A 19,255-nucleotide genomic window follows, 5' to 3' on the forward strand; every position below is an offset into this window, starting at 1 on the left:
TCCATTTTAATAATTCTTGTTTTAAAGAGTCTAGAAATCATGGTAAAAGAACATTTCAATCTTAGTACCAAACTAATTAGCTCTACACCCAGATATTTAGAATCTCCCCTTTGATCCCACATACGCTAGACAGTGTAAAGATAATGATTTGTTTAAAAGCTTTATGTGTCCCCTTACCTATAAGGATAAACGTCTGAATAAGAGAAATAAAAAAGGGGCAAAGAAAATTTTTTAAAAGAAGGAAAGAAGATGGGTTAAAAAAAAAAAAAAAGACCAACCTCCTCTCGGAAAGTATGGCCCATCCACATTAGAGAAAGGATTAAGCAGATACATTCAGCTTTTCTAACAGATTTTCTTTCTCTACGGCTTCAATACCCCTCTCACACTCACAGATAATCACATTAGTTTTGTCATTAAAAGCTCCCTTTTCATAGAATGCACCTAAACCGCTTAAACCACCCAGAGAGGTCGCATACATTATCAAACACCAAGACAAACGGAAGAGATTTTCCATTTTATGTCTTATTATTTCACTACATCTAACTGCATGCTCAGAAGGCCAAGCCAAAAGATTTGGTGAGTTATCAGCTAAAAAATTATTCCAAAATCAATAACCGCTATAGTATCCTTAAAAACTGTTCTTTAAGCTGAGAAGAGACCTAGTAGTTTCTATGCTGACAGAGCAGTCAAATGACAGAGAGGTTTTCTATTTCCCTTTTCTCTTCTTCCTTGTGCTCTCTCAGCCAAGTCCATGATTATTTCTGCATGAATGTTGCAGCTTCTGTTAACAGTAAACAAAAGCAAATGGAGTCTGAGTGTGCAAAGCCCACAAACAAATTAAAAAGAACGATACTTGAGTTGACACGGAAAAGGCATTCAATCACTGCCTCTGGATCTTTCAGAACCATACAGGGTCCAGGCAGAATTGGAAATCACCTACTTTTTTTCATAACCCAACTGTTACACATTATCTCACTATCCTAAGCCTAAGTTACAGACTTAGAAAAGGACGGCTGTTTGTCAGCCTTTTAAAAAGGAGGAAGTGTATCAGAGGGAGGAGGAGTTATGGTTAAATGGAACTATCCAAGTGAAAGAGCGGTCCCCAACTGGGTAGTGTTCCTGGGATTAGTGGGTTGGGAGAACAGAGAGGAGGTCAAGAAAGGAGAAATAGAATGAACAGTGAAAGAAAGTGATCTGAAGCTAAAAGTCTGGGAGGGAGACATGTAGTAGAAAAACTCTGAAATCATATAGGACAAAACTGGAAATAGAGGCAATGGAAAGTTCTCAAGCAGGGGGCAATGAGAGATTTCTTTTGGTTGGGTGCAGGCAAGAAACAGAAACATAAATATATTATAAGCAACCAAGAATTCCTTAATATGCCAAAAGAAAGGATAAAACCAGTAAGAAATGACTGAAGAGAATAACAAGAAGTAGTCCTGGAGAAAAGAAGTAAAACCTGATTGTCGGGCAAAGACACAAATTACCTTGCCTTAAAAATAAACTTTTATAATGCATATATACAGAAGATAAAAGAAGGACTGTGCTAAATCAAAAATAAATGGCAGAATATTTGAGATATACTCTACTAATTTTGAATGAATTAATTTTTAATGAATACTTAGGAGAGAGGAAGGATAGGATATTTATTTACATGTGAGATGCATCAGCAAATTTTTCAAAAGGAACATTAAAGAAATGGGGAGAAAAGCAAAGTTAGTGTTCCTTGTTCCAAATCATAATACAAACGAACACAAAAAAGCTGTATTCCTCTGGCTTTTTTATAAATCAGGGGTCGGCACACCCCCAGGCCAAATCCAGGCTACTGCTTATTTTATAAATAAAGTATTATTGCATAGTCTTCCTCATTTACTTGTATTTGCCTATGGCTACTTTCCTGCCACACCTGCAGAACAGAGCAACTGTGACAGAGACCAAATGGCCCACAAAACTTAAAATTTTTATTATTAGCTCTTTACAAATAAAGTTTGCCAACTTCTATTCCAAATACCAAGGGAATTCCCTGTATGTTTTTGATTTATGTATTTATTTTGAGAGAGTGACAGAGTGCAAGCAGGATAGGGGCAGAGTGGGAGACAACAAGAATCCCAAGCAGGCTCCGCACTGACAGCACAGAGCCCAGCGAGGGGCTTGAACTCATAAACTGTGAGATCATGACCTGAGCCGAAATCAAGAGCTGGGACACTCAACTGACTGAGCCACCCAGGCGCCCCATTCCCATATGCTTATCATGTGACAACTCATCTGTTCTTCAAATGGGCATAAAAATGCAAACTTAATTTTCACTTTGTAAACAGACTATAGTTAAATTTGATAGTTGGCACAATGTGGCTAGAGATCCACCCCAAAATCCAGCCAAATCCTCTCCTAATCCAGTGCGATATGGTAAAAGATCAGAGGCTCTGAACAATGGTAGACCCAAGTTCAAATTGTGCTTTCCCCATTTCTTGACTGAGCTTAAATTTCCACTCCATTGTACCTCTTTTTCCCAGAGTATTTTTGTGGGGATTAAATGGGACAGCATATATGAAAGTGTTCTGTAAATAGTAAAATAAGAGAGATAAGGCATTATTAGCACAAAGACATGTATGGAGGCTAACTGGCTCAAATTTAGTTTTTTTCTCATTATTTTGATCCAGGTTTTCTTACCATGAGAGAGATCTGATCTTTTAAATAACTCTGTATTGTCTAAATTCAATTGAATTCAATACAAATTTACCTCTGGCCTGCTATGTGCAAGACATCCACTTCTCATTCTAGCTTTTAGATGAAGAATAGGATCTCTAATAGCAAATGACCTTGTTCTATGTGGGTTACAAAGTTTTAAGCAAAATGTTCATTTAATAGTTCAAAGGGACTGATGGGGCACCTGGGTGGCTCAGTCAGTTAAGCGTCTTGACTTCAGCTCAAGGTTCATGAGTTCGAGCCCCACGTTGGGCTCAGAGCCCAACAGAGCTGACAGCTCAGAGCCTGGAGCCTGCTATGGATTCTGTCTCCCTCTCTCTCTGCCCCTCCCCTGCTCACACTCTCTCTCTGTCTCTCTCTCTCTCTGTCTCTCTCTCTTTCTCTAAAATATAAACATTAAGAAAAAAATTTTTTTAAATAGTTCAAAGGGACTGTTAAGTTCAAAGTGCTTTTGAAAACTGGTTTTCATCTGACCAAGTCTATTTATATTTCCAGCACTCATTCTACCTGTAGAATCAATTATATTCTCTAAACTTAACCATCAAGTTAGCCAAACTTTAATTTTAAAACTAATAAGAATATTCTTTACAAAGAAATGCTTAAAAGAGGATGAATACACAATAAAGAATTTTGTCATGAAAAGAACTTTAAAATTTATGGTGCGATGTATCTTTACAGTTTCCACAGTACTTTCATGTCTAATATTTTATTTGATCCTCAGCACAACCCTATGGAGAATGTAAGTATCATTACCTCATTTTGCAGAGGAAGACAGGGAGGCTCAGGAAGAAGACAGCCTCGCTCAAGATCACACAGCTGGTATATGGTGGTTCTGGATCAAAGATCCAGAGTCAGTACTCCTTCCACTCCACCCTGCTGATGGGGATCACTCCTTTATGGTATGTCGAGCACTTAGAACACATTAGCAGTTGACTGAGTCATAGCACTATGATAGCAGTTGCCTTTTATTAAGCACTAACCATATATGACATAGGTCTATGTGTCTCAGATGTATGACAAAGATGGAGTAAATTGTGCATGCAAAGTGTACAGCACAGGACTTGGCACACAGTAATCGTTCCATTAGCAGCAACTACCGGTCTTAGCTCTAAATCATACAACTCTATAATCTATACATTTATCTCCTTTATTCAAATCAGAGGAAACTGATGTTTACAAACATTAGGTAAGGTGTCCAAGGTTGAGTAACCAGAAAGTGACAGAAGCCAGAATTTCTGCCCAGGTTGGTCATACTCAGAGCCCCTTTGTCATTGGAAATTCCTCTGATGCTAAAAGTCACAGAAAGCACCAGTTTAAAAAACAAAACAAAAAGAGAGAGAGAGAAAAGTTCATATTAAAAGTGACGAAGGAGAGGGGCCTGATGGCTCAAGTCCCTTAAGCATCTGACTTTTGATTTTGGCTCAGGTCATGATCTCACGGTTCATGAGTTCAAGCCCCATGTTGGGCTCAATGCTGACAGCATGGAGCCTGCTTGGGATTCTCTCTCACCCTATCTCTCTGCCCCTCTCCCCTCTCAAAATAAATAAGTAAACTTAAGTAAAAAAAAGTAATGAAAGGATATTTTCCTATTACCTTGATAGGCCAAGCAGGCAAAGGCTGTAAAAAGTTAGACTCATAAGGGTAGTCCACCATTGCCAGATTTATCCAGGTTTCAGAGATCCAGCCTTTCAAATGCTGAACATCCTGCGAATTTCTTAATGGGGTACATAAGTGAAGGGCTTCAGAAAGCCAATGCAAGCCACTGCCTGAAAACAGAATCACACTGTTGGAATATAAAAAGCACTACTTGACAGAAAGCTTTACTGATCACTTGGTATTTTAGAAAATTCAATCTTCTATACCATTTCTCCAAGTATGCTTTTTCAACATTCAATAAAATATTTTTAAAGTAACTGGAAAATCCCATGATAAACAAGTTGTCTATCTTCATGGGGTGTGCCAGAATTTATTTGAATTATTTCCTGTTTCAAAGATACTTTTGAAATAAGTAGATAAATAAACAAATGGAACATCAGAGAGCAATCAAAATGCATAAACCACAATAAAGTAAAACAAACAAGTATCTGACAAACATAGTGTTGATCAAAAGACAGCAGATACAAAACATAGTACTATGTTCTTGATTACAGTGGATGATTATTATACAAATATACCATATTGGTTATGTTTCACTCCATGAAAATTCATCAAGTGATGTATTTTGATTTGTGTACTTTTCTGTATGTTATACTTAAAAATAAAAACAAGCAAGTGTTGAATTTAACAAGTGAAAGGTAAAACACTCCATGATTTTATTCTATTAATTAAAGCTTACCCGTTCTTGCGAGTCGAGTAATAGCACCCCAGGAATCGTGGATGGTCTCTGAACAATTTGGGCCACTTTTCCTAAAATCTTCAGTTACGATCTTCATAAATACACCACAAGGTACCAGATTACCAAAATGCCAGATGGGGGCAGAGGCTGCAAGAGCTCTAAATTGGAAGGAAAATAATAAAGGCAAACATAAAAAAAATGTAACTCATCAAATTCAAGTTTTAAAATTGAAACAGACATTGAACAAAAATGGTGAGAAAAATAACAGCTGTTAATGAGATAAAAACCAGAAATCTCAGTACAACAGAAACAAATATCTAAGTATGCTGTGACAGTATTAAGAAGTGCTCATGTCCAATGAATAGCCACTTCTCCAAAGAAGACATCCAGATGGCCAACCAACACATGAAAAAATGCTCCACATCACTCATCATCAGGGAAATACAAATCAAAACCACAATGAGATACCACCTCACACCTCTCAGAATGGCTAACATTAACAACTCAGGCAACAACAGATGTTGGCGAGGATGCCAAGAAACAGGATCTCTTTTGCACTGCTGGTGGGAATGCAAACTGGTGCAGCCACTCTGGAAAACAGTGTGGAGGTTCCTCAAAAAATTAAAAATAGGACTATACTACGACACAGCAATTGCACTACTAGATATTTATCCAAGGGATACAGGTGTGCTGTTTCGAAGGAGCACATGCACCCCCATGTTTATGGCAGCACTATCGACAATAGCCAAAGTATGGAAAGAGCCCAAATGTCCATCGATGGATGAACGGATAAAGATGTGATATATAATACAATGGAGAATTACTCAGCAATCATAAGGAATGAAATCTTGCCATTTCTAACTATGTGGATGGAACTAGAGCGAAATTAGTCAGAGAAAGACAAATATCATATGACTTCACTCATTTGAGGACTTTAAGATACAAAACAGGTGAACATAAGGGAAGGGAAGCAAAAATAATATAAAAACAGGGAGGGGGACAAAACATAAGAGACTCTTAAATGTGGAGAACAAACAGAGGGTTACTGGAGGGTTGTGGGAGGAGGGATGGGCTAAATAGGTAAGGGGCATTAAGGAATCTACTCCTGAAATCATTGTTGTACTACATGCTAAGTTGGATGTAAATTTAAAAATTAAAAAAATAAAAATAAAAAAAGAAGTGCTCATGTCCAACATAAATGCATTTACCCAACCACCATATGAGGGTATTTCATCCTGAACCAGGCTGCAAGCATGCCACCATAAGAGCCCCCTAGGGCAATGACAGGTTGATTTTTAGCTCCTGGGATTGTTCTTTTCAAGTATTTGATTAACACTGCAAAATCTGCCAGAGCTTGTTCTGATGTCAGATAATTCAAATATCTGGAATCCTAAAGAAAAGTAACAAAGAACAAGTATAAATGTGCACATAATAGCAGCTTAGGCATAGCATAGATCCAGGGAAAAAGCCAGTTAGATAAGTTTTTCTCCAAACAGAATTTCTAGGCAATTGAGTTAAAATGCCCAGTCAACGCAATAACGATGCTGATTTAAATAAATCATTAAAAAATTATTTTAAGTTTGTGCGAAGAACATAATGTATTTTGCATTCAAATGTTATTTCTATTAAATGCTATTTACCAAAGACCTTGTTGAGGTTGTAGAAACAATAGAAACAAACTGTAATATTTAATAGTAAATGTGATGGAATACAATTCTCAGCTTAACAAACAACTGCTGTATTACAATTTTTATTACTTTTTTTTAATGTTTATTTGTTTTTGAGAGAAACAGAGAGACAGAGAGACAGAGCACAAGCAGGGGAGGCACAGAGAGAGAGGGAGACACAGAATCCCAAGCTGGCTCCAGGCTCTGAGCTGTCAGCTCAGAGCCCGAGGCCAGGCTCGAACTCATGAACCGCGAGATCATGATCTGAGCTAAAGTTGGATACTTAGCCAATCGAGCCACCCAAGGTGCCCCTAAAATTTTTATTTTAAATTTTGAAACGTAAAATGGCTACTGGGGCACCTGGGTGGCTCTGTTAAACATCCGACTTCGGCTCAGGTCATGATCTCGTAGTTCATGAGTTCGAGTCCAGCCTCAGGCTCTGGGCTGCAGCTCAGAGCCTAGAGCCTGCTTTGGATTCTGTCTCTCTCTCTCTCTCTCAGTCTCAAAAATAAACATTAAAAAAAATTTAAAAAATAAAATGGCTACTATACAGGCAAAGGTAGACTGAATCTTGTGAAAAACTGAAGAATCATCAATAAAAATCAAACTCATCCTTCCTTATCAGAAAGATTATCATTATATCTGCATACCAACAACTGGAAATTACCCTGTTGTAAACAACTATAAAATTGGAGTTACAAAATGGAATACAGCAACTACATCCAGGCATTAGAAAACAGGCAACACAAGACGTTGATCCCTGAGAGAAGGATATTCATAAAGTAAGTCCCATGATCACTGTCTCTCTGCCTAGAGACAATTTCCTCAGTGCAACATAGCGGGGTAAAGCTCAGAGTCCTGCTAAACTAAGGGAGCTAGTAAAGTATATGATTGGACTCATAGGTGGAATTTGAGAAACTCAACAAATGAACATAGGAGAAGAGAAGGAAAAACAAGATAAAAACAGAGGGGGAGGCAAACCATAAGAAACTCTTAAATACAGAGAACAAACTGAGGGTTGCTGGAGAGGGTGAGGGCGGATGGGTTAAATGGGTGATGGGCATTAAGGAGGGCACTTCTCAGGGTGACCACTGGGTGTCATATGTAAGAGATGAATCACCGGATTCTACTCCTGAAGCCAAGACTACACTGTGTGTTAACTAACTTGAAAATTAAAAAAAAAAAAAAAAGTATCTCTCCTTTAAAAGAAAAAGTCTTATTCCTCTCTCTTTGAGCTTGGGCTGTGCTTAGTGACTTGGTTCTAATTAATGTGTCAGAAGTGACGTATAACTTCCAATGTTAAGTCACAATAAGCACTGCAGTTTCCACCTTGCTCTCTCTTGAGCCACCCAGGTACCCCAAGATACATACCCCAAGATACATACCTCTTAACTCCTCTTTCATTATCTATCACTAGTCTTTACTTCCAATTTTCTATGTATAATTGAGTGTAATTTTTTTCTAATCCTTGCATAATATTTGTAATATTAACCCCCATGCTACTGACAAATTCTGTTAGCACATGAAGGGAAAGAAGCATATCAAAAAGAGCCCTTAGTTCCATTTTGCTAACAAAGTATGAACCATGGGGATCTAGGTGGCATTATGTTTCTATCTGCAACAAGCTGACTTCTTCCAATGGTTTCAAGATCTATCAACTCTCCTAATCAGATAATTATGCAGAATAATAAGCTAAAGAATAGAGTTTCCCCCGATAGCCCAACAAATATCAGCAAATAGTTCTGTTCTTCATTCACAACACAAGAAATTTTCATTTATTTTATTTACTTATAATATGAGCTAATAAAACCTCTGAGAATGAAAATTAAAACTCTTTTCAGGGGTGCCTGGGTGGCTCAGTTAGTTAAGCATCTGACTTCAGCTCAGGTCATGACCTCATGGTTTGTGGGTTTGAGCCCCGCGTTGGGCTCTGTGCTGACAGCTCAGAGCCTGGAGCCTGCTTTGGATTCTGTGTCTCCCTCTCTCTGCTTCTCTCTCTCTCTCTCAAAAATAAACAAACACTGGGGCACCTGGGTGGCGCAGTCGGTTAAGCGTCCGACTTCAGCCAGGTCACGATCTCGCGGTCCGTGAGTTCGAGCCCCGCGTCAGGCTCTGGGCTGATGGCTCGGAGCCTGGAGCCTGTTTCCGATTCTGTGTCTCCCTCTCTCTCTGCCCCTCCCCGATCATGCTCTGTCTCTCTCTGTCCCCAAAATAAATAAAAAACGTTGAAAAAAAAAATTAAAAAAAAAAATAAATAAACAAACACAAATATACATATATAAACTCCTTTCAAAATAGGCAGCCTAGAAAATTACTGGCCCCAAGTTCTTCTAAAAAGATGGTATATGCATACTGGTAGTATGCATAATGATCTTAGGTAATCTTTTTTATTTTAATACTTGTTTTAATGTAATTTAGAAATAAAAACTAGTACATAAAACCCTTGTTAAGATAATGCAAAATTTGAAAAGTTAGTTGTTTAAAGAAAAGTATTATGTAAATAATAGCACAGATAGCAAATTCATATACACAGAATCACAAAGTACATGAGTGACTCAGTTGAGGAAATAGTATCCTTTTTATTGGGTGTACAGTCTGTGGCCAAGGCCAAAACTCCTTGTGAGATTAGGAAAGGTCAGAAGGGAATCCAAGTGGCCATTTGGACTCACTGAGACAGAGATAATTTGTCCTTATTTTATTGAAAAATACCTTTTTAAACATTTGAGTGCTCATTATACTTTTTCCTGTGGTAGACCCAGTATATATTATTAATATAATATATATTATAAGTGTACAATTTATAAAGTAGAATAATTTACTGATATTTCTGAAACAATGAGAAGTTCCCCTCACATTCTCTGCAGCCATATCTTAAGATTTCCCACTGAGTTAAAAAATGATCAACATTAGAAATGATAATATTATAGTTTAAAAAGGGCTTGGAGGCACCTGGGTGGCTCAGTTGGTTAAGCATCCGACTTTAGCTCAGGTCATGATCTCATGGTTCATGAGTTTGAGCCCTGCATCGGGCTCTGTGTGGACTGCTCTGAGCCTGGAGCCTGCTTCAGATTCCGTGTTCCCCTCTTTCTCTGCTTCTCCCCCTCTCATGCTCTGTCTCTCTCTGTCTCTCAAAAATAAATAAAATGTTAAAAAAATAAAAATAATAAAAAGCACCCCATCTGTTCAACTGCATATAAAAAAGGAAAGATTAAATACAAATCATTGAAATTTCAGGCTATTCAAGCTACAGCTATCATTTCTTTCTTAAAGTGGAACATGTAATTAGAACATGTAATATCCTAAACTTCAAAAAAACCTTTTAAACTTAAAATTAAAAACTATACAGGCATACCTCAGAGATATTGCAGGTCTGGTTCCAGACCACTACAATAAAGTTAATATCTTAATAAAGCAAGTCCAATGACTATTTTGGCTTCCTAGTGCATATAAAAGTTATGTTTACACCATACTGTAGTCTATTAAGTGTGAATTAGTATTATTTCCAAAAAGATGTATACACTTTTTTTATTTAAAAAAAAATTTTTTTTAATGTTTTTATTTATTTTTGAGACACAGAGAGACAGAGCATGAGCAGGGGAGGGGCAGAAAGAGAAGGAGACACAGAATCAGAAGCAGGCTCCAGGTTCCGAGCTGTCAGCACAGAGCCCGATGCAGGGCTCGAATTCACAGACTACGAGATCATGACCTAAGCCAAAGTCAGACACCCAACCGACTGAGCCACCCAGGCGCCCCAAAAGATGTATACACTTTAATTTAAAAATACTTCATTGATAAAAAATGCTAACCATCATCTGAGCTTTCAGTGAGTTTTTTTGAGCTTTCATCTTTTTTACCAGTGGAGGGTCTTGCCTAAATGTTGATGGCTGTTGACCAGTCAGGGTGGTGATTGCTGAAGGATGGGATGGCTTTGGCAATGTCTTAAAACAAAACAACAATAAAATTTGCCATATCAATTGACTCTTCTTTTCATGAATGATTTCTTTGTAGCATGTGACGCTGTTCAATAGCATTTTTCCCCTCAGAATTTTTTTCAGAATTGGAGTCAATCTTCTCAAACCCTGTAGCTGCTTTAAAGTTTGTTTAATTCTCTACATTCATTGTTGACATTTCAACAATATTCACAGTATTTTCACCAGCAGCAGTTTCCATCTCAAGAAACCAATTTCTTTGCTCATCCATAAGAAATAACTCCTCATCCATGAGAAACAACTCTTCATCCATTCAAGTTTTATCACAAGATTTTAGCAATTTAGCACATCTTCAAGGTCCACTTCTAATTCTGATTCTCTTATTTCCACGACATCTGCAGTTACCTCCTCCACTGAAGTCTTTCTTGAAACCCTCACAGTCATCCACAGGGTTGAAATCAGCTTCTTCCAAACTCCTGTTCATGTTGATATTTTGACCTCTTCCCATGAATCCTGAATATTCTTCATAGCATATAGAATGGTGAATCCTTTAGAAGGTTTTCAATTGACTTTGCCAAGATCCATCAGAGAGGAATCACTCTCTGTGGCAGCTATACCTTACAAAATGTTTTTTGTTTGTTTGTTTGTTTGTTTTTTCAGAGACAGAATGAGCAGAGGAGAGGCACCAGAGGATCCAAAGCAGGCTCCGTGCTGACAGCAGAGAGCCCGATGTGGGGCTCAAACCCAAGAACTGCGAGATCATGACCTGAGCCAAAGTCAGATGCCTAACCAACTAAGCCACCCAGGTGCCCCACAAATGTATTTCTTAAATAAGATTTGAAAATCAAAGTGACTCTTTGATCCATGAGTTGCAGAATGGATGTTGTGTTAGCAGAAATGAAAATAATATTCATCTCGTTGTACATCTCCATCAGAGCTCTTGGGTGACCAGATGCATCGTCAATGAATGATAATATTTTGAAAGGAACTTTTTTCTTCCCGAGCAGTAGGTCTCAACAGTGGTCTTAAAGTATTCAGTGAACCATGTTGTGAACAGATGTATAGTCATCCAGGCTCTCTGTTCTTTCATTTATACAGCACACACAGAGTAGATTTAGCATAATTTTTTAGGGCCCTAGGATTTTCAGGATGGTAAATGTGCATTGGCTTTAATTTAAAGGTACCAGTTACATTAGCTCCTAACAAGAGAGTCAGGCTGTCCTGAAGACTTCAAGCCAGGCATTGACTTCTCTTTGTGAAAGTCCTCAATGGCATCTTCTTTCAATAAAAAGCTGTTTTGTCTATATTGAAAATCTGTTGTTTACTGTAGCCACCTTCATGATTTATCTCAGCTAGGTCTTCTGGATAACTTACTGTAGCTTCTACATCAGCACTTGCTGCTTCACCTCGTACTTTTATGTTATGGAGACAGCTTCTTTCCTTAAACCTCATGAACTCTGCTAGCTTCAGATTTTTCTTCTACAGCTTCCTCACCTCTCTCAGCCTTCATCACATTGAAGAGAATTAGGGCCTTGCTCTGGATTAGGCTTTGGCTTGAGGGAATGTTGTGGCTGGTTTGATCTACCCAGACCTCTCAAACTTTCTCCTTACCAGCAGTAAGACTGTTTCGCTTTCTTGTCATTTGTATGTTCACTGGAAGAGCATTTTAATTTCCTTCAAGAACTTTTCCTTTGCATTCACAACCTGGTTAAATGTTTGTTACAAGAGGCCTAGCTTCCAGCCTCTCTCAGCTTTCAACATGCCTTGCTCACTATACTTAATCATTTCTAGTTTTTTATTTAAAGTGAGAGACATGCAACTCTTCTTTTCATTGGAACACTCAGAGGCCAGCTGGCCTCGTTTCAACATTTTTATGTCTCAGGGAATAAGGAGGCCTGAGGAGAGAGACAGAGATGGGGGAATGGCCAGTTGGTGGGACAGTCACAACACACACATTATTTATCAATTAAGTTTGCCATCTTATGTGAGCATCTTCCAGATCACTGATTGCAGATCACCATAATAAATGTAATAATAATGAAAAAGTTTGACATGTTACAATAATTACCATAATGCAACACAGAGAAACAAAGTAAGCAAATGCTGTTGGAAAAATGGCACTGATAGGCTTGCTCAACACAGGGTTGCTACAAACCTTCAATTTGCAAATAACACATGATCTGTGAAGTCCAGTAAAGTGAAGTTCAATAAAACAAGGTACTTACCTTGAATGAATTGTTACCAAAAGGTAGGGATTCTCCATAGTATCGATGTTCAGCAAACACCAACATAGCTTTCAGTTCCTCAGCCACATCCCACATGAACCCCTAGGGAGAATTTACAAATTCACAGGATAAAAATCATTTTTTTATGCGAAACAGTCATTGAACCTTTTGCCAAGTCATATGAGATGAATGTTAAACCAGACCAAAAAGAGCTCTGAGAAGTTGCACAATTTATATTTGTTCTACAAATAACTGTTGTTTCGTTGTTGCATGTTAATCTCATACTATAGTACAGTGAGATAATTAAAAATAAGCCCAAGTCACTCAACCACCAATCATTGCAACTCTCCTTATTCTGACACTGGAGCTGCATAATCAATATTTTGTCAAAAACAGTCTTCAAATTGCACTGTGTATAAAATAGTCTAGGAAAAACTGTAGATATGTAAGTTAGCTGCCTACCCATAAACATTTACAACATAAAAGAAAAAAGAAATACAAATAAGCATACTGGGCTCCCTTGGGTTTTATATTAATCTTATTTTCTCAAAAATAAGTAGTAGCTAACAATAGCTAATAATAATTGAGTACTTACAATGTGTCGGGCTGCTCTAAATACTCCATATATATTACTTCATTTGATTATCACAACAATCTAAGAGATAGGTACTTTTAGTAACCCCATTTTACAGACAAGGACACTGAGGCACAGTAGTTTAAATATCCTGTAACAGTCACACAGCTAGAAAGCAGCAGAGCCAAGATTCAAGCACAGGCTAGCTTCACAGTACAATCATCAAATGCTTTCAGATCTTATTTCCATACTTAATGCTGGTCATTAATCAATCACTGAATTTTTTCACTTACCTCAAGTGGTGCCCTCAGAATCCTTCTCAACAAAGCACTCTAGACAGCCAACATCAATCGATTAGATTTAAATTTAGCACAGATTAAAAACTATTTGTCATTCCTAGGGCACACTGCTGTTTTTTAATGAACTGCTGCTTCCTAACAAGGGCTAAGAACCTCTAAAAGTTTTTATTCATCTTGATCAATAAATGAACAATTTAGAGAGCTACATGCAGGTGACGATGGAGAATTTAACCTGTTATCTGTGATGGTTTCAATAACCCTCACTTTCTCTCTTAACACCTTGCCCATTTCCTGCCATTTATCTGCAGACCCTGTAACAACCAGCTCAAGCATGCCCTCCTCTGCCTGCCCCATTTTGGCATTGCTAATCAGTCCTGCCTCTCAACACCACCGTGCTAGGTATAGATCTCTATTACTACGCTGAAATATTTGTTTATATGTATCTTACCCTACCAGACTATGAACTTCTTTTTTTAAAGTTTATTTATTTATTTTGAGAGAGAGAAAGCACGAGCAGGGGAGGAGTAAAGAGAGAGGGAGAGAGAGAATCCCAAGCAGGCTCTGAGACACCAGCCTGGAGCCCGACTAGGGGCTTGACACAAGGCTTGAACTCACAAACCATGATATCATGACCTGAGGTGAAACCAAGAGCTCAACCCAGAGTCACCCAGGTGCCCCCAGACTGTGAGCTTCTTAAAGGTAAGGATCATCTATCAAAATAGCCAGGCCTCTGGGGAGCTGAACTCAGGCTTTCAAAGGAAGCAATTTAATTGAACATTGATTGTGGTCAGTAATTTTTGCCTGCGTCTATTTCAGGGTGTTTTTATTTTTCAGAAGAGGTCCATGTAATATATTAACAATTTAATAACACTATGTGCCAGCACTGTCCTAAATTCCTAACTCTTATTTAGTCCTCACAGCAGCTGTATGAACTAGATTATTATCACTACACCCATTTAACAGGTAAAAAAACCAAGGCACAGAAGAAGAGACTGCCCAAAGTCACACGGCATAATGGCAAAACCAGAATTCAATCCTAACCAGTCTATCACTCTTGACCATTCTGCTACAGTCTCTTAATAAATGAACATCCAGAATATGTGATAGTGCAACCAGGACATTTTAGTATAAAGGGAGGTGTCTAGGGCTGGGAAAGGGCCAGGACCCTTCTAAGGATCTACATCTAGTCACTTCCCTGGAACTGTTCCTACACTGTGTAGCTCTTCCTTTCTGTCACTTCTAAGGTAAGCCTTAAATTATGCTGCCTGTCAGAGCAGTGGAGGCAAGAACATCTGCCTTTCTATAAGAGGAAAAAGAGCTGGGAAAAATAACTGGACACGAGAAGCTGCCCCATGGCCGTGGCATAAATGGGAAATCACACATGAGAAAGAGAAAAAGACAAAGCAGCCTCAGGTGTTTCACAGAATAACTAAGCAGGAATCTGATGGAAAATAAATCCTGATTTCACTTGTCACTGATGTAAGAGAAATAGACATCCTAGGACCTGAATTATTTGATTTCAACTAACATATTTAGACTCAACAGTCTTAAGGAAATATTGAAAAATGAGAAATGCAATAACATTATAATTGGGTCGATATCTTTGCTTTCAATTCAGTTTAGTTCAACAAACATTTACTAAGACCTCTTGAATACCAGGCACCGCGGCGGACATTGGCAATGGAGAAAATGTGATTCAGTCTTCAGTTTAAGGTAATTCACAGACTAGCTTTTTGGTAGAAAATTGACATTTTCTAGTCATAGCGCTAGAACATAAAAAAAGGAAAATATCTTCCTTTCAAGTGTCCTTCTAAAGTAAATTTTGTTAATGGATTTAAGTGTTATTATAAAAGACAATAGAATGTATGGTCAGGAAAGCAAGCTAACATCTATACTATTTTTTTATTCACAAATATAAGAAAAATAGTAGAACAGGAAAGCTAAACTAAAATATAGCTACAACTTTACCTCTGTCCATTCCTATTTGACAATCAAACTTGCATTTTGTTTTTCTTATTTGCACTGGCATTGTTTAGATTTTATTCATTCATTTAACAAATATTTATTGAGCACGTACTGTATGTCTAGCACAGTTCTTAGACTGAAAATACAATACTAAACAAAAAAACAAAAATTCATGCCCTCATGTTTATATCCTGGAGACCATAATCAAAACAAACAAAAACCAAAAAAATCTATATGCAATAATATTCCTATTCCCATGTCCCTCATATCCTTATTCACTCTAGAAATAAATTGGGATTAAAAAAAAAATCTAAGATTCAATTGTCCAAAAATAGTATTTCACTCTTTTCATGAGTAATTCTTTAAGCTCTAAAGAGCTTCTTGATTAAGTACAGTAATATTTGGTCATATATACCGCAAAACATTTTTTTCTAGTTTGTCATAATAAAAGGCAAAGTGAGCATAGGAATTTCACAAATTTGCACATACCGTATTATTGCAAAACCAGACAATGTCCCCTTCATTACCAGTGTAGAAAAGTATTGATCCATCATCTTTCTTCCAGTGTTCATCAGCTAGTAAGTACCGCTGTTTAAAAGTTTTATCTGTAGTAAATCCAAAATGATCAACCTATGACAAAAACAAAGCAGACAAATTTCAGAGGAAAGTAAATGAGATCAACAAAAAAGTAATTAAACTTATTCTTCCATTAAAACCGAACTAAGCTACAAAAATATTCACAAAACTTTTTAAACTTCATTTGATTTTAATTACAAGGGCACGTGGGTAGCTTAGTAGGTTAAACATCTGACTTTGGCTCATGTCATGATCTCACAGTACATGAGTTCAAGCCCTGTGTCAGGCTCTGTGCAAACAGCTTGGAGCCTGGAGCCTACAGTCTGCTTCAGATTCTGTGTCTCCCTCTCTCTCTGCCCCTCCCCTATTCGTGCATTGTCTCTCTCAAAAATAAATAAATGTTAAAAAATTTTTTTAATTGATTTTAATTGCAGTAGTAATATTGGCACTGTTATTTTGAAGTTACTTTCTTTATATTGTAAAATAAAACAATGTTTGGGGTGTCTGGCTGGCTCAGCTGGTAGACAGCATGTGACTCTTAATTCCAGGGTTGTGAGTTCAAGACCCACGCTGGGTGTGGAGCCTACCTAAACACAACAACAACAACAATAAAACAATGTTATTGGTACTCAAGATTCTCAGTGATAACAGAAAAGATAAAAGATAACAATTATAAAATCAAGGAGTTACTTAAAAACACAGTATGGTAAAACTGAAGTGGAAATAGAGATATAAATTCATTAAATTTTTAAAATACAGATATCCCTTATGTTTTGAATTTTCATTATCCAAACTTCAATATCAAAATTCAAGGATTAAACAGACCACTGAAAAGGTCTATAAACACTGTCACCCCAGTAACAATTGACATTCCAAGAACTAGGATTTTGGTGTTTAATACCATTCCACACTAAAAGGAACTAGGGCTTGTCAGTGAAGTGGCTGACTAACATTTTGGGACAAGGAAGCTAAATGATAAACCTATACATCTTGCTGTGCATGGAAGCAAGGAAGTGCTCAAAAATTAATGCAGCGATGTCTAACAGATATAGGAACCAACTACAAGGGACTATATTACTGGCTTGTTTTAACAAACTGAACATAAAACAAATTGAACATATAAAGAATAATGATTGTAGCTGATTGAAGCATTCAATTCACAAAAATCTACTAGTTCAGATGGATATCAAAAAGGAAACAAATATATATGGTCATATGCCACCATTTAAGGTATTTATTAAACCAACTCCTAATTTAGAAATTGGGAATACAAAAAAGAACTCAATATTTAACCTGAGTTTCCAACAGAATTGTGTTTCAAGGTACCAAATAGTCCCAGTTAATGAAAAAGACCTCTGTTTAATTAAATGTCAGCTAATGCAGAAGGAATGACAGAATTAGAAAAATGACAGTTTTGCAAACCCTTATGAAGTTACTGATTCAGGCAAGTATTACCACATGGTGTTAAAAACATTAGGAGAATAAATGGCAGGGAAATGAAGATTCATCTTAGTGCCAGAGTAATATCATGGAGAGTGCTCTCTTGTCACCAGCGCAAAATGGAACTTTACAATGGAAGAATCAGGCTGCCATCACCTCAATCTAGTGATGAAAATTAGCATCACTAACAGTGGGGCAGGCATAGAGTATGCACCTCCTCACATGGTACAACACAAAGCAAACTTCACCTATGATAAAATCGTGCCCAAAATGTTCAACTTGTATCTTTTTCCAGCCTTTAGATCTAATTTCTTATGGATCTAATTTCCTGTTTCCAGGAAATACACAGTGTAGAACAACAAGCTAAAGGCACTCTGAATAAGCAGTTGGACAAATCCAAATGTGCGATAAGACAATGGTAAGGCAATGTCATGATAAATAAAATAGATTAAACAAAATTTAAGGAACAAAATAACCAGATGCAATGCATGATTCCAGATTGTATCCTAGTTTGAACAAATGATACAAATTATAATTAGGACAATTAGGTTAATGTGAATATGGACTAGGTATTAGAAGAATCTGATAACTTGTTAATTTTGTTAGGGGTGATCATATTGTTGTGGCTGCATAAGTAAATGTTTTTACTTTTTACACCTGTATATCGAAGGATTTAGAGATAGAATGTCATGCTGTCTGCAATTTACTTGAAAATATTTCAACGCAAAAAAAGTAAGATGAATTTAAAGGAAGAAATTTTAATCTATACTGAAAGAGACAAAATACACACTGAGACTTTAAAACGTGTATAAAACGTGTCAAAAATGATAAAAATGACATAATAATTTCAAGCTTAAAATGAACTTTAGGGGCACCTGGGTGGCTCAGTCGGCTCAGGTCATGATCTCACGGTTCATGAATTCAAGCCCTGCATTGGGCTCTGTGCTGACAGCACAGCCTGGAGCCTGCTTCAGGTTCTGTGTATCTCTCTCTCTCTATTCTTCCCCCACTTGCACTCTCTCTTTCTCTCAAAAATAAATAAACATTAAAAAAATGAACTTTAGGGGGTGCCTGAGTGGCTCAGTCGGTTGAGCTCCCGACTTCGGCTCAGGTCATGATCTCACAGTTTGTGGCTTCGAGCCCCGCATCGGGCTCTGGGCTGACAGCTCAGAGCCTGGAGCCTGCTTCAGATTCTGTGTCTCCCTTTCTCTCTGCCCCTCCCCTGCTTGCACTCTGTCTCTCTCTCTCTCTCAAAAATAAATAAAACTTTTTAAAAAAAGGTTTTTTTTAAGTGAACTTTAAATTTTGGGGATTTTTTTTAACCTTTCACTTACTAAACTCACCATTTAAAATATAATTATCAAATCCTACAACATGGTAAGATTCATGCGCAATCTACCTGAATTTACAGTGTTATCCCACAGTACAGAGGCCCACTGAGCCTTTAGGATCATAGGGCCAGAGGCAACTGGGTAGCTCAGTGGGTTAAGCATTCAACTTTTGATTTGGGCTCAGGTCATGATCTCATGACTCATGAGTTCG

General features: G+C 37.5%; 1 protein-coding gene across 5 annotated transcripts in view; it reads right to left on the reverse strand.

Moving 5' to 3' along the window:
• Positions 1–19,255, reverse strand: part of PRCP (prolylcarboxypeptidase) — a 78,361-nt gene that overhangs the window by 17,913 nt on the left and 41,193 nt on the right. For all 5 annotated transcript variants that reach the window (XM_049652935.1, XM_049652927.1, XM_049652921.1 and 2 more), the window contains 5 exons: positions 16,187–16,327; positions 12,860–12,961; positions 6,247–6,428; positions 5,039–5,196; positions 4,297–4,469 (listed from right to left, as the gene is read on the reverse strand). In XM_049652935.1, coding sequence (XP_049508892.1) covers positions 4,297–4,469; positions 5,039–5,196; positions 6,247–6,428; positions 12,860–12,961; positions 16,187–16,327 — 756 coding nt within the window. The remainder of the gene's footprint in view (positions 1–4,296; positions 4,470–5,038; positions 5,197–6,246; positions 6,429–12,859; positions 12,962–16,186; positions 16,328–19,255) is intronic.

The sequence above is a fragment of the Panthera uncia genome, chromosome D1, assembly GCF_023721935.1.
Source record: "Panthera uncia isolate 11264 chromosome D1, Puncia_PCG_1.0, whole genome shotgun sequence".
Classification (NCBI taxonomy): Eukaryota; Metazoa; Chordata; class Mammalia; order Carnivora; family Felidae; genus Panthera; species Panthera uncia.